At 41.2% G+C, this 17,356-nt stretch overlaps 1 protein-coding gene across 3 annotated transcripts; it reads right to left on the bottom strand.

Moving 5' to 3' along the window:
* Positions 1-637: 637 nt before the first annotated feature.
* On the bottom strand, positions 638-16,983 carry LOC130152788 (threonine--tRNA ligase 1, cytoplasmic-like). Of its 3 annotated transcripts, none has more exons than XM_056346864.1 (19): positions 16,714-16,983; positions 16,351-16,509; positions 15,389-15,579; positions 14,734-14,857; positions 13,483-13,604; positions 12,574-12,691; positions 11,874-11,938; positions 11,100-11,178; positions 9,753-9,899; positions 8,217-8,315; positions 7,726-7,892; positions 7,015-7,177; positions 5,962-6,099; positions 5,443-5,520; positions 5,245-5,345; positions 4,100-4,204; positions 3,228-3,300; positions 2,381-2,495; positions 638-2,259 (listed from the first exon to the last, which is right to left on the bottom strand). In XM_056346864.1, exons 1-19 carry the CDS (start codon positions 16,960-16,962, stop codon positions 2,111-2,113), a joined length of 2,442 nt encoding a protein of 813 aa, XP_056202839.1. In that variant the 5' UTR covers positions 16,963-16,983; the 3' UTR covers positions 638-2,110. The 3 variants fall into 3 exon arrangements, with proteins under 3 accessions (XP_056202839.1, XP_056202840.1, XP_056202841.1); XM_056346865.1 differs by having other exon boundaries at positions 16,351-16,443; XM_056346866.1 differs by lacking the exon at positions 2,381-2,495.
* Between the last annotated feature and the right edge of the window lie 373 nt (positions 16,984-17,356).

The raw sequence follows: 17,356 nt of genomic DNA, 5'->3' as shown, positions 1-17,356 counted from the left end.
AACACCCTTTAGGGGAAGGGACGCTGAGGACAAGGAGGTGGCCTCAGAGGGGAAGGACACACCTGAGGACATGGAGGGAAGGGACGGGGACGACCCCTGAGGGAAGGACACCCCTGAGGGAAAGGAACGCTGCGGGAAAGGGGGACCCCTGAGAGGAAAGGGATGCTGGGAGCAAGGAGACTCCTGAGGGGAAGGACACCGCTGAGGACAAGGGGGGATCCCTAAGAGGAAGGAGACGCTGAGGGAGGTGAGGGACACCCATGAGGAGGGGACACTCCTGAAGGGAGGCGACCCCACCACCGGCCGGCCGCCCAGACGGAGAAACTAGTTCGGTCAGCCCGTGACGGCCTCTGGCGCTTCCCGCTCGCCAGCAGCTCCGCTCGGGCACTGAGGGAACGCAACGCCGCTTCTGGTAAATCTTTTGCAGTGTCACTCATCGCGCAGTTGTCCACCTCCCCAGGCCACCGACCACGGACGCCGCTTTCTCACCTCCGTCCTTCCTTTGCCTGTCTGTCCATCTCTATGTATTTCTCCCTGTACACAAATGTAATTTATATTATTTTTTAAATCTATATCCTCAATGACCTCTCTCATTGCTGCAGGTCATTCAGAAACTTAAGTGGCAACAGCATAGATAGATGTATGCTAAAAAGTTAGTCTTTTATTTGCAAAACCTTGAAATTCACTGAAAAAAAGCCCAAAGGTTTTAATTCTGCAGTCTGAATACATCACACATGCGTCATGTAGGCTGTAGTCCATAAAAAATATATTTTATATATAAAACACATTATTCATAAATATAAATCAAAATCACCCACCACCACCCCTGTTAATTCTGTAAAGTGGAACAGAAGGTTTTCCCAGCACTTGTTCCTTCCATTTTTTGTTATTTGGTGGGTGTTTTTTTCTTTTAGAAGTGGGGGATAATCAGTTTGTAAAAACATACACAAAACCAAACTAACAAAAAAAGGCTGACAACACAAGTCTGTACAACTGTCAGGCAGAAGTAAAACACTCGCTTTGTGTTCGTGTAACATCTAAGCACTAAATAGTATTTTCTGCTTCGTTTCAGTGGTACTGAAATCACAACTACAATTGCATAGTTTATACGTTACTCAATTATCTTTAATGCTATCTAAGCCTTGACTAAAAACCAGCATATAAAATTAAAAAAATCATGGTAGAAATTAATCTCAAAATAATCCAATTCAATTGCCTGCAACAGTGAATTTACAATAATTTGTAAGCATTAAGTCAGATAAATATGGCCAATTTAATTTCAACATGCTGTGTTTTAAAATTAAGATTGTCATCTGCACCTTTTTTGGCATTCTCAGTACCCCAAGCAAATACAGCAGTAAATTACACATGGAAGCTTTTTCTCAAAATTTTTAGAAAAAAGCCAAATCAACAGTTGACACAGGAAAAAATAAAACACTTTCCACACACAGATATGGTGAGTAATTCAACTTCATTCTTGGCAGTCACCTTTACAGCAACCAGTTATCACACCAGCTCAGTCAGTGCCTTGTTTCACTGAGATTTCCAACAAAGACACCAATGTATTCGTAGCCTGCGAGCATAAGTTTAAAAAGCATCAAGCTATTCCCATCCTCCACCCCCCAAACGAAACAAAAATTTTTTACATAATCTGGCATTAGAAAAAAAACTAAACCAAAATGCTCCTGATGCACCTACAAACTGCCAAGCTTTGGATTCCAAGTCACATCAGCTCTGCAACTGCTATGTGACTGAGGTAGCTCAGCAATTGCAGCAGCAGCTGCCAGTACCCTTCCCAACCTCCTGTTCCTTGACTTTGTGCAGCTCTAATTTATTTCCACAGCAAAACCAACATATTTTAGCAGAGGTGTAGGACTTTAGAACTAAGCATTCTGCAACTCTCCCAGATTGGAATCCCGTGGGGCTGCCAAAGGAGTTGGCTGTTGCATCCATCTTCTCATGCTATTTCTGGAGCACCAACATTGCTACATTGCTTATTTTGCATACCCATTAACTGAAAATTCTCTCAGATGAGCATCAGTGCTGCACAGGAGGAAAGAAACACCATTTTTGCATGGGCAGCTAGTAAATTTTTTTCTGGACTGCAACATCAGAATTCTTCCTCTGCATTTGGAGTATGTGAACTCTTAAGTTCCTTGAGTTTTTCAATAGCAGAAGATACCGAAATCTCTCCGTGAACCTTGTTGTCTCTTGTTCGCACGTTGACAGCGTTATTTGCTTTCTCTTTTTCTCCAACCACTGCAAGGCATATCACACACAATATTAAACTGACTACCTACATCACAAAATTAGGGTCTAGACAAACTCTATGCCAACATTAAAACTTAAATGATATTCAGAAATGTGATGCTGCTATTACCTAAGATAAAGTTATACCGGGCCAGCTGTGCATTCCTAATTTTCTTGTTTAATGTGCAACTATGATCTAGATCCACATCTGACATAAATCCTGCTTCAAAAAATTCTCTGCAAACCTAAAAAGAAAACCAAAACACTCTTGCTTAATATTACAGTATATATTAAACAACAAATTTTACATGCTGTAATCCCTGATCTCTTCCAATAATTAACTCATGTACATGCACAATTTTGCTCTTGTGAATCATTCTAAGGAACGTCAATGAAGTTATTTGAAGAAAGCTACACACACACTTAAGGGCCTAGCAGGGCTCCAGCTGGAAGACAAAATAAGGTAACATCTGTATCAAGTATTTGCTGATCTCCTCAGACAGCTACACTGCTGAATGTCAAAAATGTTTCCTCAGTCAGAGAAAGGAGAAAGAGGCAAAGGGACAAAAGCACTTTACGCTTGTATTAAAAGAAAAGCAGGGCAGAGGGGTAAAAACAACCATGGTCAAATGTAATGTAGTCAAGAATATACATGCTGGGGAATGGAAGGAACCGGCTCTGCCCCTACTTTAAGCAGGTAATTCTGTAATGAAACATTATTATATAAGGTTTGTCATCCAGGACGATTTTTCCTTTAATAATTAGTGAAGTATGTACATAACAGAACCTAAAACACTTAGTTACATATCCCTTTCTCAGGCTTATAGAAATTTTAGACTACACAGAAAAATTTACTTCTCCACCCCAGGTATGTCTCTAAAATTATTAAAGCATTCATCCTTTGTTCTAGGACAAGTACTTCCTTCAGGAGCTGTTAAAATTGCTTGCTACTATAAAAAGGAAGGCTCTGCTCTCACCTGCTGGGCATACTCCTCACAAGTAGGTCCCACAGGCACAACCATGACCTGCCGTGGAGACAGCCAGAACGGCCTGGCAAGCAGGACGAGAAAAACATGAAATAAACGTGCATTTTACATTTGCATTCATATCCATACTCATGTTCCTCAATAAGTTTCTTTACTTCATAAAAATATTTGTTAGCTAAAGATGTTGGGTAGTATTTTATATTCACATAAAATAGCAAACATTGATTCCAGTAAAATCACATACACAGAGCTTTGATCTTTTGTTCACTTTCTGACTACACAATTTTAAACAGAATTTTATTTTTTCCACATAATTTTCACTTTTATTTATAATATATTATCGTGCAAGACGGACAGTCAGACATAGGTGGCTGAAGGTAAGAATTAACTCTTCCTTAATACTTTAAATACATTAATGAAGAAATATCTTCAGCACTTATTTGAGATGAAACAATGTATTTTACAAGTGAAAAGAAAAAAAAAAAATCACATTAGGGCTACTTTATGTCTGTATAAATAATTGCTCTAGATATGTCTAACATCTTCCCAGTATAAAAAGCATGATTTTTAAGAAAAAACCCAATAATGCAGCACATATACATTCAATTACAACTCTTATTTCTGCTATATTATTATTTCTGCTATAATTTCCCCTGCAATCTCATTAAATTTAATTTCTAATAATGAACTATTAATAAAAGAATATCATACAATTGAGACCATAAAATCAGATTTCTTTTCTTGTAGTCTTACCTACTAATTTTGAGCAAATTCTAGGGATATTATTTTGCATTATAAGGGACATTAGGGAGAATATGCATTGTCTGTTATCAACATTTCTTAGAACTACGTTTGCCACATACCATTTTCCTCCGTAATTTTCTGCTAGAATAGCTATCATTCTCTCCACAGATCCCAAGATAGCCCTGTGAATAATCACTGGCCTTTTCTTATCATCGCCATCCTTACTGAAAAAGGGTAAGTAAAATTAAAAAAAAAAGAAAAGAAAAAGAAAATTCTCTTAGCTTACACACAGATAATCCTACTTATATTTTTGATTCTACTTTTCACGGAAATACAAAATTCAGTTATTTATACGTGGGCAAAACCTACTGATTTATTGAAAATAGAAGTAAACTGGGCTTTTAAAAGAATACTGAATTATCAGAGTGACTTAAAATAATAATGCCTGTAGCTAGTGGCACAGGGACAAACGCCTCAGTTTGAAACAATACTCAACTGACTCTGCTTCACTTCTGTGCATCTTACTATTCTGTGTTCTTCCTTGCTCTCTTTTCTGCTATGTCTTGCTTTTATTTTGTTGCACAGGACCTTACCTGCCCTTACTGTTAATTTCTTTTCTTAAATTATAATCCTGTGATTTAAAAATAAGCCAGCTGCTGCTCGTAACAGTATTATCACCTGCCAAAGATATCTATGACATCTACCATAGAACAAGACCAATTCACTCAGTGGATAAATATCCCTCTTGCTAGCTGGAAGCCAAAATGAGATTTTCACTAAAAACTGTTCGCGTTTGGTTTATGTTCAAAGTTCACTAACTTCATCTGAGAAAAAGGATGTGAAGTACTTGCTACAAACATGCTAGCTTCTTAAGCCACGTCTGAATTTGTATGCAACGTCTTCAAAGGAGACACAGTGACTACGCTAAGTGAAAATTGAGTTTTCTTTAGCATTATATATGACCAGTTGTTTTCAGAACTGGCAGGCGAGATAGATGATGAAATTTTCCTGCAATCAGCAGCACTTCCAATTAAAGTAACCTATCATTACACTGAAGAAGTATCTTCAAGTTCATGACTCAGGCCTCTGCCCACCAGGGATGTTCCCCCTCCTAACCAGGCTCCTGATATACAGGCTAATTGTTTGTTAAGTGAGCAAAAGAGCATTAATACATCTCAGTTCAATGGGAATTACAGATAAAAAAGCAATCATTTTTAAAAAAGTATTTAATTTAAAGGGGAAGGTATTTAGCTTAGCCACTCACCCAACATATGTAAGATTAAATCGAATGGGTAGCTGGAAGTCAAGTTGGATAGTAGCACACTGATGGTACCTGCCAATAGCATCTTTAATTTTAATATCAATCTGTGAAGCAAAATAACAGTTACTAAATATAGTTTGCCTCCATAATGTCTATGTGCTCATCCATTCCAAAGTTGTATGAAAATGCTGATTCACTAACCTTAGGGCCATAAAACGCTCCATCTCCTGGATTCAAATTCCACTGCTCTCCAAAGTCATTCAAGCTGTTTTCAAGTTGCTAATCATAAAAATGAGAGAATAATTAAACAAAGGTATAGCAGGGCCTTTCATTACTGTAAGTTAAAGCATTTCTCTTTGAAATACAAATGGAGTCAAGAGACAGCTTGACTCCTACTATTCAACCATTTAGTCATTTATAATAAATCTTGAAATAAGAGTAGTTCCTTGTACAAATGTGGTGATTCATCAGAAAAAAAGATTAATAAAAATCAAATCAGTTCAAGATAAGGAGCTAAGTAAGAATCAGAAAGTTCTTGGTTTATATAGAAACTTCACATTTATTGTGACATTTTCCAACAAACATTTCCATTAAGGACAACATTTAGCATCTGATTTAAGCAGTTTCACTATTCAACATGAAAGAACTTGATTAAATATGCACCTCTGCAAATACAAGTATTAAGGGTTTTGTTTGTTTGTTTGCTTTTAAATGGATTACCTTTTCTGCATGATCCCAGACCTCTAACTCTCCTAGGTAATTTTCTGGTCTTGTAGAAAGATGTAGTTGAAAGGTAAAACCAAAGACAGCATACACTGACTTCAAGAAATCAAGACAGCCCTTCATTTCTTCTTCAATCTTAAACAAAATATGTTAGTTAAAATTTCCTTACCTAAAAATGTAATTCATCATCAATTACTGAATTCATCATAACCAGAACGAGTCCATTAAATAAAAACAAGCAAAAAAAAAAAATCACATGAAAATTACATCCTCCAAAGCCAAATCTACATAGCGGGTGAAAAGAGAACTGAGGTGTTTTGGCTTCAAAGCATGGAGGGAAGAGTAATGTTCTTGTTAAGCCTGGGCTTCTGGAGCCAAATTGCATGAGTCAGAATTGACAAGAGTACATCAGTTTATTCATACACCTCCCCTAAAATCTGTGGCATGACTGACAAAGTAGAAGTGTTAATTCAGCATTACTATGGAAAAAAAATGGGGTCAACAACTTTTTTCTTTGCAGGGGGAAATGCAAAAGATTTTATCTTTGGGATTTAGTTGCCCAATGTATTTTTCTAAAGGGAAAAACTATACAGGTAATATTACATAATGCACAATCAATAATGTCCCTCAAGTAAGATTGTTTTCTTCTTTTGGTATAAGAGACACATCAATTTCAAAGAGAGGAAGTAGTAATACAAATTATGGCATTGCTAGCTGAGGTACTTGTATCAGAGACGCTAAGTTCCACAGCCTATTGACTTCAGCAATATTGCAGGTTAAGAAATAAGCAATATCAGATGAGTAAAAAGGAAGTACCTAAACCTATCAAAAATCCCCATCAAAAGCAGCATTATGCTACAAAGCAATGCAATAGAAGAAGCTAGAGTGGAAACATTTGGGGGATTTTTTTCTTGTTTGATGCTGATTTGCACTGGGAAAGGGCCCTTTTTTGGTTGACTGGTGGGAGGAGGGTGTGGGGAAGGTGGGTTTTTTTAATTTTTTGGCATTTTTTTGTTGTTGTTTTGGGGTGGGTGTGCTTGTTTGTTTTACCTGTTCTATTGTGCAAAAGATGTGAGCATCATCTTGTTGGAAGCGCCTTACACGAGTCAAACCACTTAAAGTCCCAGAGAGTTCATTTCGGTGAAGGACTCCAAAATCTGCAAGTCTAAGAGGCATTTCCCTCCAGGATCGTGGACGATGGGCAAACATCAAGCTAGAAGGAACATGAAAGAACATTCCTTTTATCCTTCTTACAGAAAATTTAAGACAACACAGAAACTAAAACAAGATCAATACAGACAGTAACCAAATTTTAAAGTATTTATTCATTCAGGTTGTCTGCATACTAAAAGGCAGGCAAACAGAATAAGTGCAGCAGCAATCAGAACACATTGCTGAAGACCACTTAGAAGAAACACTGACAGTTAACAATTAAGACTGGCTCATCTGGACCTTCTTTTGGAACATCACATCTGATGCCAATCTCTAGCCAACATAATTTGTATTTACTCTTGGTACAGAATAGTATTAGCATGCACAAACCTAGCTCACTTAGTGCAGGCTCACTGAAAGATCATCCTGTAAGAACTGCATTTGGTTGGCTTTGGGACAGTGTCAGGGAAGCTCTCTGGACACACTAGTTGCTTAGTAGTCTATTGTAAACATACATGATAACATGTATTAACACTTCATTTATTTCCACTCAGCCCCACAAAGGGTAAATATAGCAAAATAAGAAGTTTTTCAGGTGAGACTACCCACCAATGTCCTGGACAATTCATCGGTTTCAGAGCAAAGGTTTCCTTCTCGATCTCGAAAGAGAACATATTTTCACTGTAGTGCTGCCAGTGTCCTGAAGCTTCCCAGAGTTTACTGTTGAAGATGTTTGGAGATACAACTTCAGTAAAATTACGTCTGTGATATTCCTCCTATAAAACAAAAATCAACATTTAAAAGGTGACAGAGCTTTTGACAAGCAAAAGCTTGTGTTCTTATGATGGTGATTTACTGGGAGACTAAAGGACTGCTGCACATGTGGGTTTTGCACAATGGGAAAAAGCACAGGTCAATGCTTTACTCTGCCCTGTTATCAAAGAGGGTAGATCTGTATAACCATAGTGAAAATCTGGTATGTGTTTACATACATAGATGCATCTCTTTCTGTGGATAGCTCAGTGCTGTGAATGACCTATCACTTAAGATCAATGATGGATATTAAGGTTGTTAGGAGTTACATTAGTATCTATACTCACTCGTATGAAATCCATGAGTGTGTTATAAAGAAAGGCACCTCTAGGGAGGAAAAAACAGCTTCCAGGACTCAAATCATGAAAGAAGAAGAGTTCTTGCTCCTAGATAAATTAAAAACAGAATGCTGTAACACCAGTGCAGATGGAACTGCAGAACATGACTACTTCACACATGTTGACATCTGCTCACAAAACCAAATTATTACAGCAACAAGATGATTTCCAGAAGCCTACAAGTCCTCAGCAACAGTAGTTAATTCATCTGTAGTTCTTACTCTTACAAGTTTGTATTAACACAGAAATTCCACTTGACTCTGTGACTACATAAATACACACTTCCTCAAAATCCTGAAACCTTAACCAATCTAACCTTTAGCAACCAAAGCAATTAACCCATCACATCTGAGGGTTGATGGCTGAAGCTTGTGAGCCAGTCATTCTTTTTTGGAATTCTGTCTGAAAAACAGAAGCTCAGCGGTGTGGCTCTGACACATCTTTGGAGAACTTTAGCCTCTTCCGTATCACAGATATTAGACACATAAACGCTAGGCAAGTTGTTTGATCGATACTAGATAATTTGGTTTTTTGAAAAGTCATGTAAGTAATCAAACAAATACTATACAAATATTCAAGTCTTAATGAGTTAACAGAAATAAGCATGAGCACTTCTGTGAAGATAATTTTTCTACTTCTTCCCTTTGTCACTGTTTTCTATAAATTCCTCATCGGCATCTTCCTCCTCTGAGTCACCCTCAGTCATTATCTTTTCTTATGAAGGCCCTTCACAGTCTCTTCTTTCATGTCTGCCAGTAAGCAGAGAGGTTCATGCCTGCGTCCTCTTGGCCAACAATGCTGACCTTCAGTTACACAAGTTTTTCAAACAAATGTCTCCCTGCTTTCACCTGCACTACCCATGGTACCTTTAAATATCCACAAAGCTTCTTACCTTCCCTCAAATACCCTCCCTGTATCTCCACCTTCTCTACAAAACTATAGCAAAGGTGACACAATTAGGGGACCGCATGCCAACGTGATCAATATTGGGTCACAGTCCTTGTCTGCGTCAATCCAGTGTCTTCTGATTTACACTCAATTTAGGGTTACATCTCGTCATTTAAATCTGGTCAAGAAATATATGAACAATATTCACAACTGAAGTACCACATGTACATACACCTAACTACTATATTATTTATGTCTATAAAAAATGACCAAACCATATTATTTATACAGTCTCAAGTAATTTCTCTCTTCTATGAAAGATACAGTGTTCTAGGTAGTTTCTGAAAAGACAACATTAAAAGGTTTAAGATATTCTTCCCTAAACAGAGGGACAGCCTCATTACTTCCTCCTAACATTTGTATCCAAGTGACAAGTTGAGTTTGTAAAATTAGAATCTTAAAATGTAACTGACACAAAGAAGTTCATAGAACAGGCTCCCATTCAGTTAAAAAAATGGAAAAAGAACCCCAAACCATGAAGGAGAATTAGTTCTACTTCAGATGCATAAAAGAGAAGTAGACCATGAAATAGTGTACCTTTCCAATTTTCCTATGGTCCCGGTTTCTGGCTTCTTCCTGGAATTTTTCCCATTCCTTCATCATTTTGTTATCAGGAAAAGATATTCCATATATTCTCTGCAGAGTTTCCATGTCAGTTTTTCCTTCCCAATACGTAGAGGAGTTCTGATGTAAAAAACCCGTACTTTAAGATAATACTATATATTCTCAGGGAAAGGAGGAATAAACACTAATGCATTCAAATGTTATGATTTTTTTCCTTGGGAAAATAATTCTATGCAGTCACCCAGCATTTGTTTCTAATAACACAATACTTGCACTGCCTTTCAGTCAGCATACCAATGCAGAAGACAATCAGAAGTGACTCGTCAAGCCATACTTTTATTCTACTTAGGCACCTTGTTTTAACTCACATCACGGCATGTTTTATCATCTTACATTATACCTTCAAAAAAAGCAGCTCTTATGTTCAAAACATAATGCAGCAGTGAAACACGGAAGCCGAAGCGGAACTCACTCACTCTCACAGTGCAATCCTAGCTGTTTTGACCCTGTAACACCTAATCCCTGGAACTCAAGAGTTCCATAAACTTCAGCCTCAAAGCCAGCTAAAGCAACTATGATGAATGTGCCAGTAAGGTCAGGCTAATAAGCTTACCAAAATTAGCAACTGCATAACCAGAGTCATCTGCAAACGCTGTCTCTGGCTTTCCTGTGAGCAATGCCATTTTTCAACAGCAGCACCTGAAGACCTACCAGGGTCCACTTTACCTCCTGTACGTGAGAGATACCATCTTACAAGGTATTACTATTTTCTGACCCAGTGAGTATCCTGGATGTTCATTTGCTGCAGAACCAAGTGCACCCCCCCCCCCCCCCAGATGTGACAGCTAGCAGGCTTCAGCTAGGACATCTGTACTACAGAGTGCAGTGCTGGCTGGAGACCCTAGCACACTACTGCCACATAAAAGCTTAGGCAGCACGCTTCTCTACTGTGCACGGAATAATCAGTTCCACAGCTAATCTAGTGACTACCAGCCTGAGTATTTTTGCAGTGCTCTTCATTACAGCTTAAGCATGCATGTTACTGCACTCGTACTCTGATAAAGAGATGCTGTTCACTTTCACTGAAGTACTATTGTGATGGTCAAGGGTCAGTAAACCTTGGAAGTAGATGAATGATGAGAGTCTGTAGTTCTACTTGCACAATGGGAGCTGGGAAAGAAATGAAGGACTGTTTTCAAGTAAGCAAAGAAAACAATACAAAGGACCCTAGCATAATCACTTAAGGACAAATAAATGCATAAATAAATCAACTGACCCGCAGCTTAGTTAAGTTTTAACACACAGTTCATTTAAACTGACCTTAAATATTTTAAGGGCCTTGATTTTTCCAGTGTGTCTCACATGTGGACCCCTGCAGAGATCAATCAGTGGGCCACATCTATACACCAAAAGAAAAAAGCATTTATTTCACAACAACATTCTAAATACACTCAGTAATGGTATACACGTTAACGCTCAACATGTTCAAACACACTAGTAAGTATCCAAATGCAACACTTGGCAAATTCAGTGCAATCTTATAAATAATTGTGCCTTCTACCTGAAGCAGAATATTCACCCAGTAAATAGCACACTTGCTCCTTTATAAGAGCATCGTAACACACTCAGCAATACATATAGTTGCATATGTAAACTTTGTTAAAGTTGACCAGGAAACTTCAAACTATGCACATCAAACAGGAAAAAAAAAAGGTTTTGCCATCTTCCAACTAACTGGTTTTATCTCTGGCAACTGAACAAACATGTTCCTCACCCCACAGTGAGCTCAGAGTTAGCTTTACCCATTATCCAACATTCAATGTCACGGGCAGTAACTTATTTTACTCTGTTTATTGAAACTTGAAGGAAGGAGTGAAAAGTGGATTTGCCATTTGTCCACAAACTGAGACCTAAGCTGCCCCAGCAGAGAAAGAAAAGATCAGACTTAACATAAGTAGCAATATTAACTGCAAAATCAAGTTCCAATCACACAAGTATTCAGAAACTGGGGGGGGAGTTTCTTTTCCTCTCAGTTTGAATGTAATATACCTAACTGTAGAATTTCATAATACCTGTTACCTTATTTTTCTTTACCTGTATATTGTGGTAGTTGGTGTGTTCACCTTCTCATTAAGGATACGACACTTAAACTTGTTATACTGTGTGGGGGGGAACATGAAAAGTCAGAAATATCAATAAAATGGCCAATGCAATTGTATTTTAAAATTATGTATTAATAATGCAAATGCATCAGTAAAAGACACACAACTAAAAAAAAAATCACATGATCACATATATGTATGTAAAAGTTCAACATTCTTTCAGAAGAGTTATAAAACAAGAGGGCAAAGAGACAAAAATATCTTAATTTCTTTGGGGTTGTGTTAAGCATAGTGATTATCACCCAAACACCTCAAAGCATTTTTGAGAGGCAATTCAAACATACAACACTGAGGCTGGTAATACACACTGTGTAAAAAAAGAGTAATGGAGGACAAAAGTCTTTTTTGGCTTGTCTCTCAGGTGAGCCAGAATGAAAGTATGCATTTTGTATGCGAATTTCTATGGCGTCTCATTGAGCTTGAGGTGTTCTTGTGTAGTAAAAAATTGCTTTTATTCCTGCCTGAAAACATCCTGAACACTTGAGAGGGATATGGAGAGGGGGAAAAGATGCTATTCTTTTTCTTTGTTTTATTACACGGATACTATTCTGATGAGTCAGTGACATGCAATATTTTGTAAGTTACATTTCAAAAATCATGGTACCAGAATCACAGCTACTCCTAAGATTTACCTTAAACATCTCTAACAGGATCTCCTTTTTGACTTCCAGCCTTTCAAAAGCCTGCTTCTCTTTTATGATATTTTTACAGCGGTTTTCCAGTAGTGGGAATTCATTACTAGATACACCTCTAAACAAAAAGACACAGGCAAAAGGAATACAAATTTATTATTACTCCCATTTTTGAAGTGACCGCTTTCTAGTGGTCTAATCTGAAAAACATGGACTGCGTTCTTGTGATTGGTCACAGTCCTTTCTTCGAGTCAGCTGTACTTTTAGACACTATACTCAGAAACACAGACTGTGTCACCCTGAATAAATCCACTGCACTCATTCCTAGAACAGTCTTCCAGAAACATTTAAATGTCTGGAAGATCTGTAGCTCAAAAGTATGTATGATTTAAGAAAAAAGGAAGGAAAAAAAAAAAAGGCTCAACCCAGCTGCAAGAGGTAGTTTATCAGCTGATGCAGATTCAGTATTCGCCCTGACTACAGAAAGATAAACAAGGGAAAAACAGAATTGTAAGGCTGTGCACAAGGATTAGAGAAGTAGTAAACACCTATAGGACTGACATGCATACGTGCCATTTCTACAAGTGACTATGGCACTCTGAAACCAAACTCCCATGATTCTTCAAGGAAACAGTCGCCTACATCTCCCAGGAACTTCAGCGAGTTTTACCCCAACACTACACGTTTTTTCACAGAACATTAAACAGCCACAAGTCTTACGGAGCAGGCGTCTCAACACTGCTCATGAATTTAAATAGACACATGTATTACGTATACACAGAAGACTAACCTCTCCGTTTTAAACCATACTGGATATACGACTTTCCTTTTAACATGCAGAAACATGACTGAACAAAAATAATTCTAGTATTGAGATTCAGTAAGAGTACTGAAGTGCTGAAATTTTACCGATCTTCAATGTACATGTCGTAATAAAATCCGTTCTCAATTGGTGGTCCATAGCATAAGCAGCCCCCAAAATAACCTTCCATGGCCTCTCCAAGAATATGAGCACTTGAATGCCAATAAACCTGCAAATAAAGAGAGATGAGCAAGTCACAGGGCATTGGCATTGTGTAACTAAAAAGAAAAACTAAAAGAGGTGTATCTGCAGATGGGAAATACACTGGAATTGTTCCTTAAATTCTGTGAGAGGTGTAACAATTTTCTGTTCTTATTCTGAAGTACGCTAAATGTTTACTATAATGGCAGATACAGCAACAAAGCCCTGTGGTATTTCAGTCTGAAAGGTGATCATACCTCTGCATGATTTCATCACCTTAGTCCTATTGTACCTTGTTCATTTACAAGTTAGTTTCCCGTCAGTTAAAGGTCTGTGCAGTACTAACCGCACCCAAAGCGATGCAGCCAGCCAAGTTACCATTGCTCACATACAGTACATTGACTCCCCTCTCTGACATCTCAGGTAATGTGCTTTACAGTCCTGTTAATCAACAGCCCAGCACATCAATACCAGTCTTATGTTGTAAGTCCCTATTAAATCGGAGCACTTCATAGCCACTGCTACAGGGTGAAGCCGTTACAGGCTCCTGAAATGCCTCAAACAAGCTCAATCACCCGAATAATTCTTTGACAAAATGAAGTCTAGTTCTAGTGCATAAAGTTAAACATAGGCTCACAACTGAATCCCACTATCCTGAGTATGTCACTAAATATATTCATAGTTTAATTGGCTAAGATACGCCTACTTAGGTTTCTAACACACAGCGCCAGTACAAGGAGTTGTAGATGTTACTTGTCCAATATCACATTTGAGTCACAATTTTTAGGAAAGCGTAAGCCAGCCTCACTATTGCTTTCAGTGCCTGACTTTCAAACAGAGTCCAACCACAGAACACGTCTTAGATGACATCAAACTACTTCAAGATCGCACATGAATCAGGACATTCTGTACAATCTTCTGTGATAAATAACTGGTTTATGTAAAAGAGACGGGAAGAACACCAAGACTGTATTCACCTCTGTATCATAGGAACTTAGTATCTTTGTTGAACCATGACAAATACATTTACTTGAATAGTTTCAGGGATTTTTTTTAATTTTTTTTTTTAAATTCAAGATTTTAAAAGCATAATGCTGCAATCAGTTTCATGTCATTAGTTCCTTTAATCAAGCAGAAACCAGTGAGTGTTTACTCACAGCTCTGGCTTCTTCATTATCAAACATAAGCAGCTCCAGAGTACAATCTCCCTCCAGCGGACGATCCAGGTCCCACAGTTCACCGTTCACTTTGGCAATGACCGCGTTTGAAGCCAACACTTGACTGAAACACACAAATGGTGACAAGAGACCAAAATATTTAGGCTCCTAAACTCTGTGAGGCCCCACCCACATGTCATAGCACCTAAAGACCTTTAACTTTTCTTTCTGCGGTCATCCTCAACACTTTTCTACTTTTAAGGTACAGACCCTTAAGGTCTCAAAAGTTTCATTCAACTGTTTTCAGCACTGAGCATCTGCTTTTATCAACACTTTCTGCTGTTACCTGGTAACTCACAGAACTTCGGATGTCTCTAGGAATTCCCAGCAGCCTCACTGATTGCTGTGTTTATTAATCGGAAGCAACCATTATGCCCCAGCGCAGAACCTCCAGCGCGACTCAGAGCAGTAACCTCACCCAGCTGTTCCTTCTGCATTAAACTGAAATTTCAATGCTTTCTAAATAAACCAGCTTGAGAATCACCACCCACTCACCGTGATGTATGTATTTTACGTACAAGGTAAGAGAGGAATGTACTCTTGCAGTGATGAATCTGTAACTAACTAAGTACAACTCCTTGAGCCTGCACGTTACCTAATTCCCACAGCTAACTGATACGGCGTGGTTTTCCAAGATTCCCCTTCAGCCATCTTTCCATCCGTCAGAGTAACTTTGATGGGTTTGCTCTGGCTGGCCGCTCTGTAAGCCAGCAAAGCATCATGCTCTTTTTTCAGAGCCTCGTAAAGCTTCAGTCTGTCTTCTATGAAGCTTGGCCCACACTGCAGCTGTAACAAATGACACCACACACACACGTATTTGTACGAGAAAGACGATAAAAGCAGTCACAGTGTGCAAGTGTTCGTGCATCCCCAGACGTTCCAACCAAGACCAGATTTCACTGTACAAGGATTTACACTAATACGTGGCAAAGCATTTGTAAATAATTATGCACAGGACAGTCCCATCTAACTTGCTGACTATCCCATAGCGGCTTTCCAGTCTTCCAACCTTCATCAAGCCAGGCCTGAACGCCTTTGTTAGTCCGACCTTGGAAAGCCTCTTCCCGTACCCCTGCCCCAGAATTTGCGCTTAGCTGACATTCTGGAGGTTTGAATCGCTCCAGCAAGCCCCGCTGCAGTCAGTCCACCCAACGCATCACACCCAGATACGAGCGCTGGTGGGACGTTCCATCAGTTCAGTGCACGGCGCGTTACTGAGCCCTATCGCAGGAGCCAGCGCTGCCAGTACGCGCGTCCAGCCGCTGCGCACCCTGCCCAACTGCGCCCAAACCGCGGCTCTCTGGGGGCCGCTGCATCCTGACCCGTGCCTCACAACGGGGCGATCCGTTCGTTGCATAGAAAGTAGAGATCTAGGAATGCAGAAGTAGCCCGACTAATTACGTGCAAGATGAAGCTCTTACACGATGATTTTTCTGTACGTGTGCTATCGCGAGCCTTCTTTCGAAACTCTGGATTTCAGAACGCAGCAGAGTACCTCACTCTGCAGCACTGTGTCTGCACCTACCAAACACTGCTCCCCCTCCTGTTATTACTTACATCATCCCGATGTCGGTTCACAGCTTCATTTGCTTCTTCCTTTTCCTCTTTATTCTGATTCACCGCCACCGCCAGACTCGCGCTGGAGACTTTCTGCAAGCAGGGACCGCATGGAGCGCAGCCCTGCGCCCCGGCCTCCTCCCAGCACCCGGCACTGGGCTGGACAGGAACCGTGTGTGTCCCCCCACCCCGCGGAGGGCCGGCCCCCCGTGTCCCCCCCCGGGGAGGGCCGGCCCCCCCGTGTCCCCCCAACCCCCCCCCGCGGAGGGCCGGCCCCCTGTGTCCCCACCCCACCCCAGGGAGGGCCGGCCCCGCGTCCCCCCCCCCCCCCCCGGGGAGGGCTGCCCCCGCCCCGGGCGCTACCTGCCCGCCAGCCGGGGACTCCGCCGGCGCCGCCCGGCCCAGCTCGGCCGCCAGGCTGCGGCGCAGGTGCAGGAGGCGGTAGCGCAGCTTCTCGTTCTCGGCCCGCAGCCGCTGCAGCTCGGGGCTGCCGCCCCCGGGGCTGCTCAGCGCCCCCTGCTCCTTCAGCCGGCCGACCTCCGCCGTCAGCCAGCGCAGCTCCTGCTCCTGCCGCCACACCCGCCGCGCCGCCGCCTCCGCAGCCGCCGCCATCTTCCCCAGGCGGCACCGCGCCGCCCCGCCCCCCCGAGGCGGGACGCGCCCCGGCCCCGCCCCCCGCCCCGCCCCCGCCCCGCCCCCGCCCCTCCTGGGGTCGCTGCTGCCGGGCCGGTGTCGCGCACCCCCGGGCCGCGCCGGGGCGATGCGCAGCCGCTCGGGTCTGCGCCCCTCCGCCTCCCCCAGGCTGCTGGCAGCGGCGGGGCTGCGGCGGGAGCCGCGTCGCTGGGTCTGCAAATCCCGGTGGGGCCATTCGGTGGCCGGCGCGGCTGCACGAGGGGTGCGTGACAGGGAGGGGACAGCCCACACCTGCAGCACAGCGGAACTGCACCATCCCCGCAGACCCGCTACGGCTAGCCCAGGTAAACCGAGGGGACAAGTCCCTGCCCAG

Source organism: Falco biarmicus, chromosome 7, assembly GCF_023638135.1.
Source record: "Falco biarmicus isolate bFalBia1 chromosome 7, bFalBia1.pri, whole genome shotgun sequence".
NCBI classification, from domain to species: Eukaryota; Metazoa; Chordata; class Aves; order Falconiformes; family Falconidae; genus Falco; species Falco biarmicus.
The sequence above is the reverse complement of the archived record's forward strand: the minus strand, read 5'-3'. Positions and strand labels throughout refer to the sequence as shown.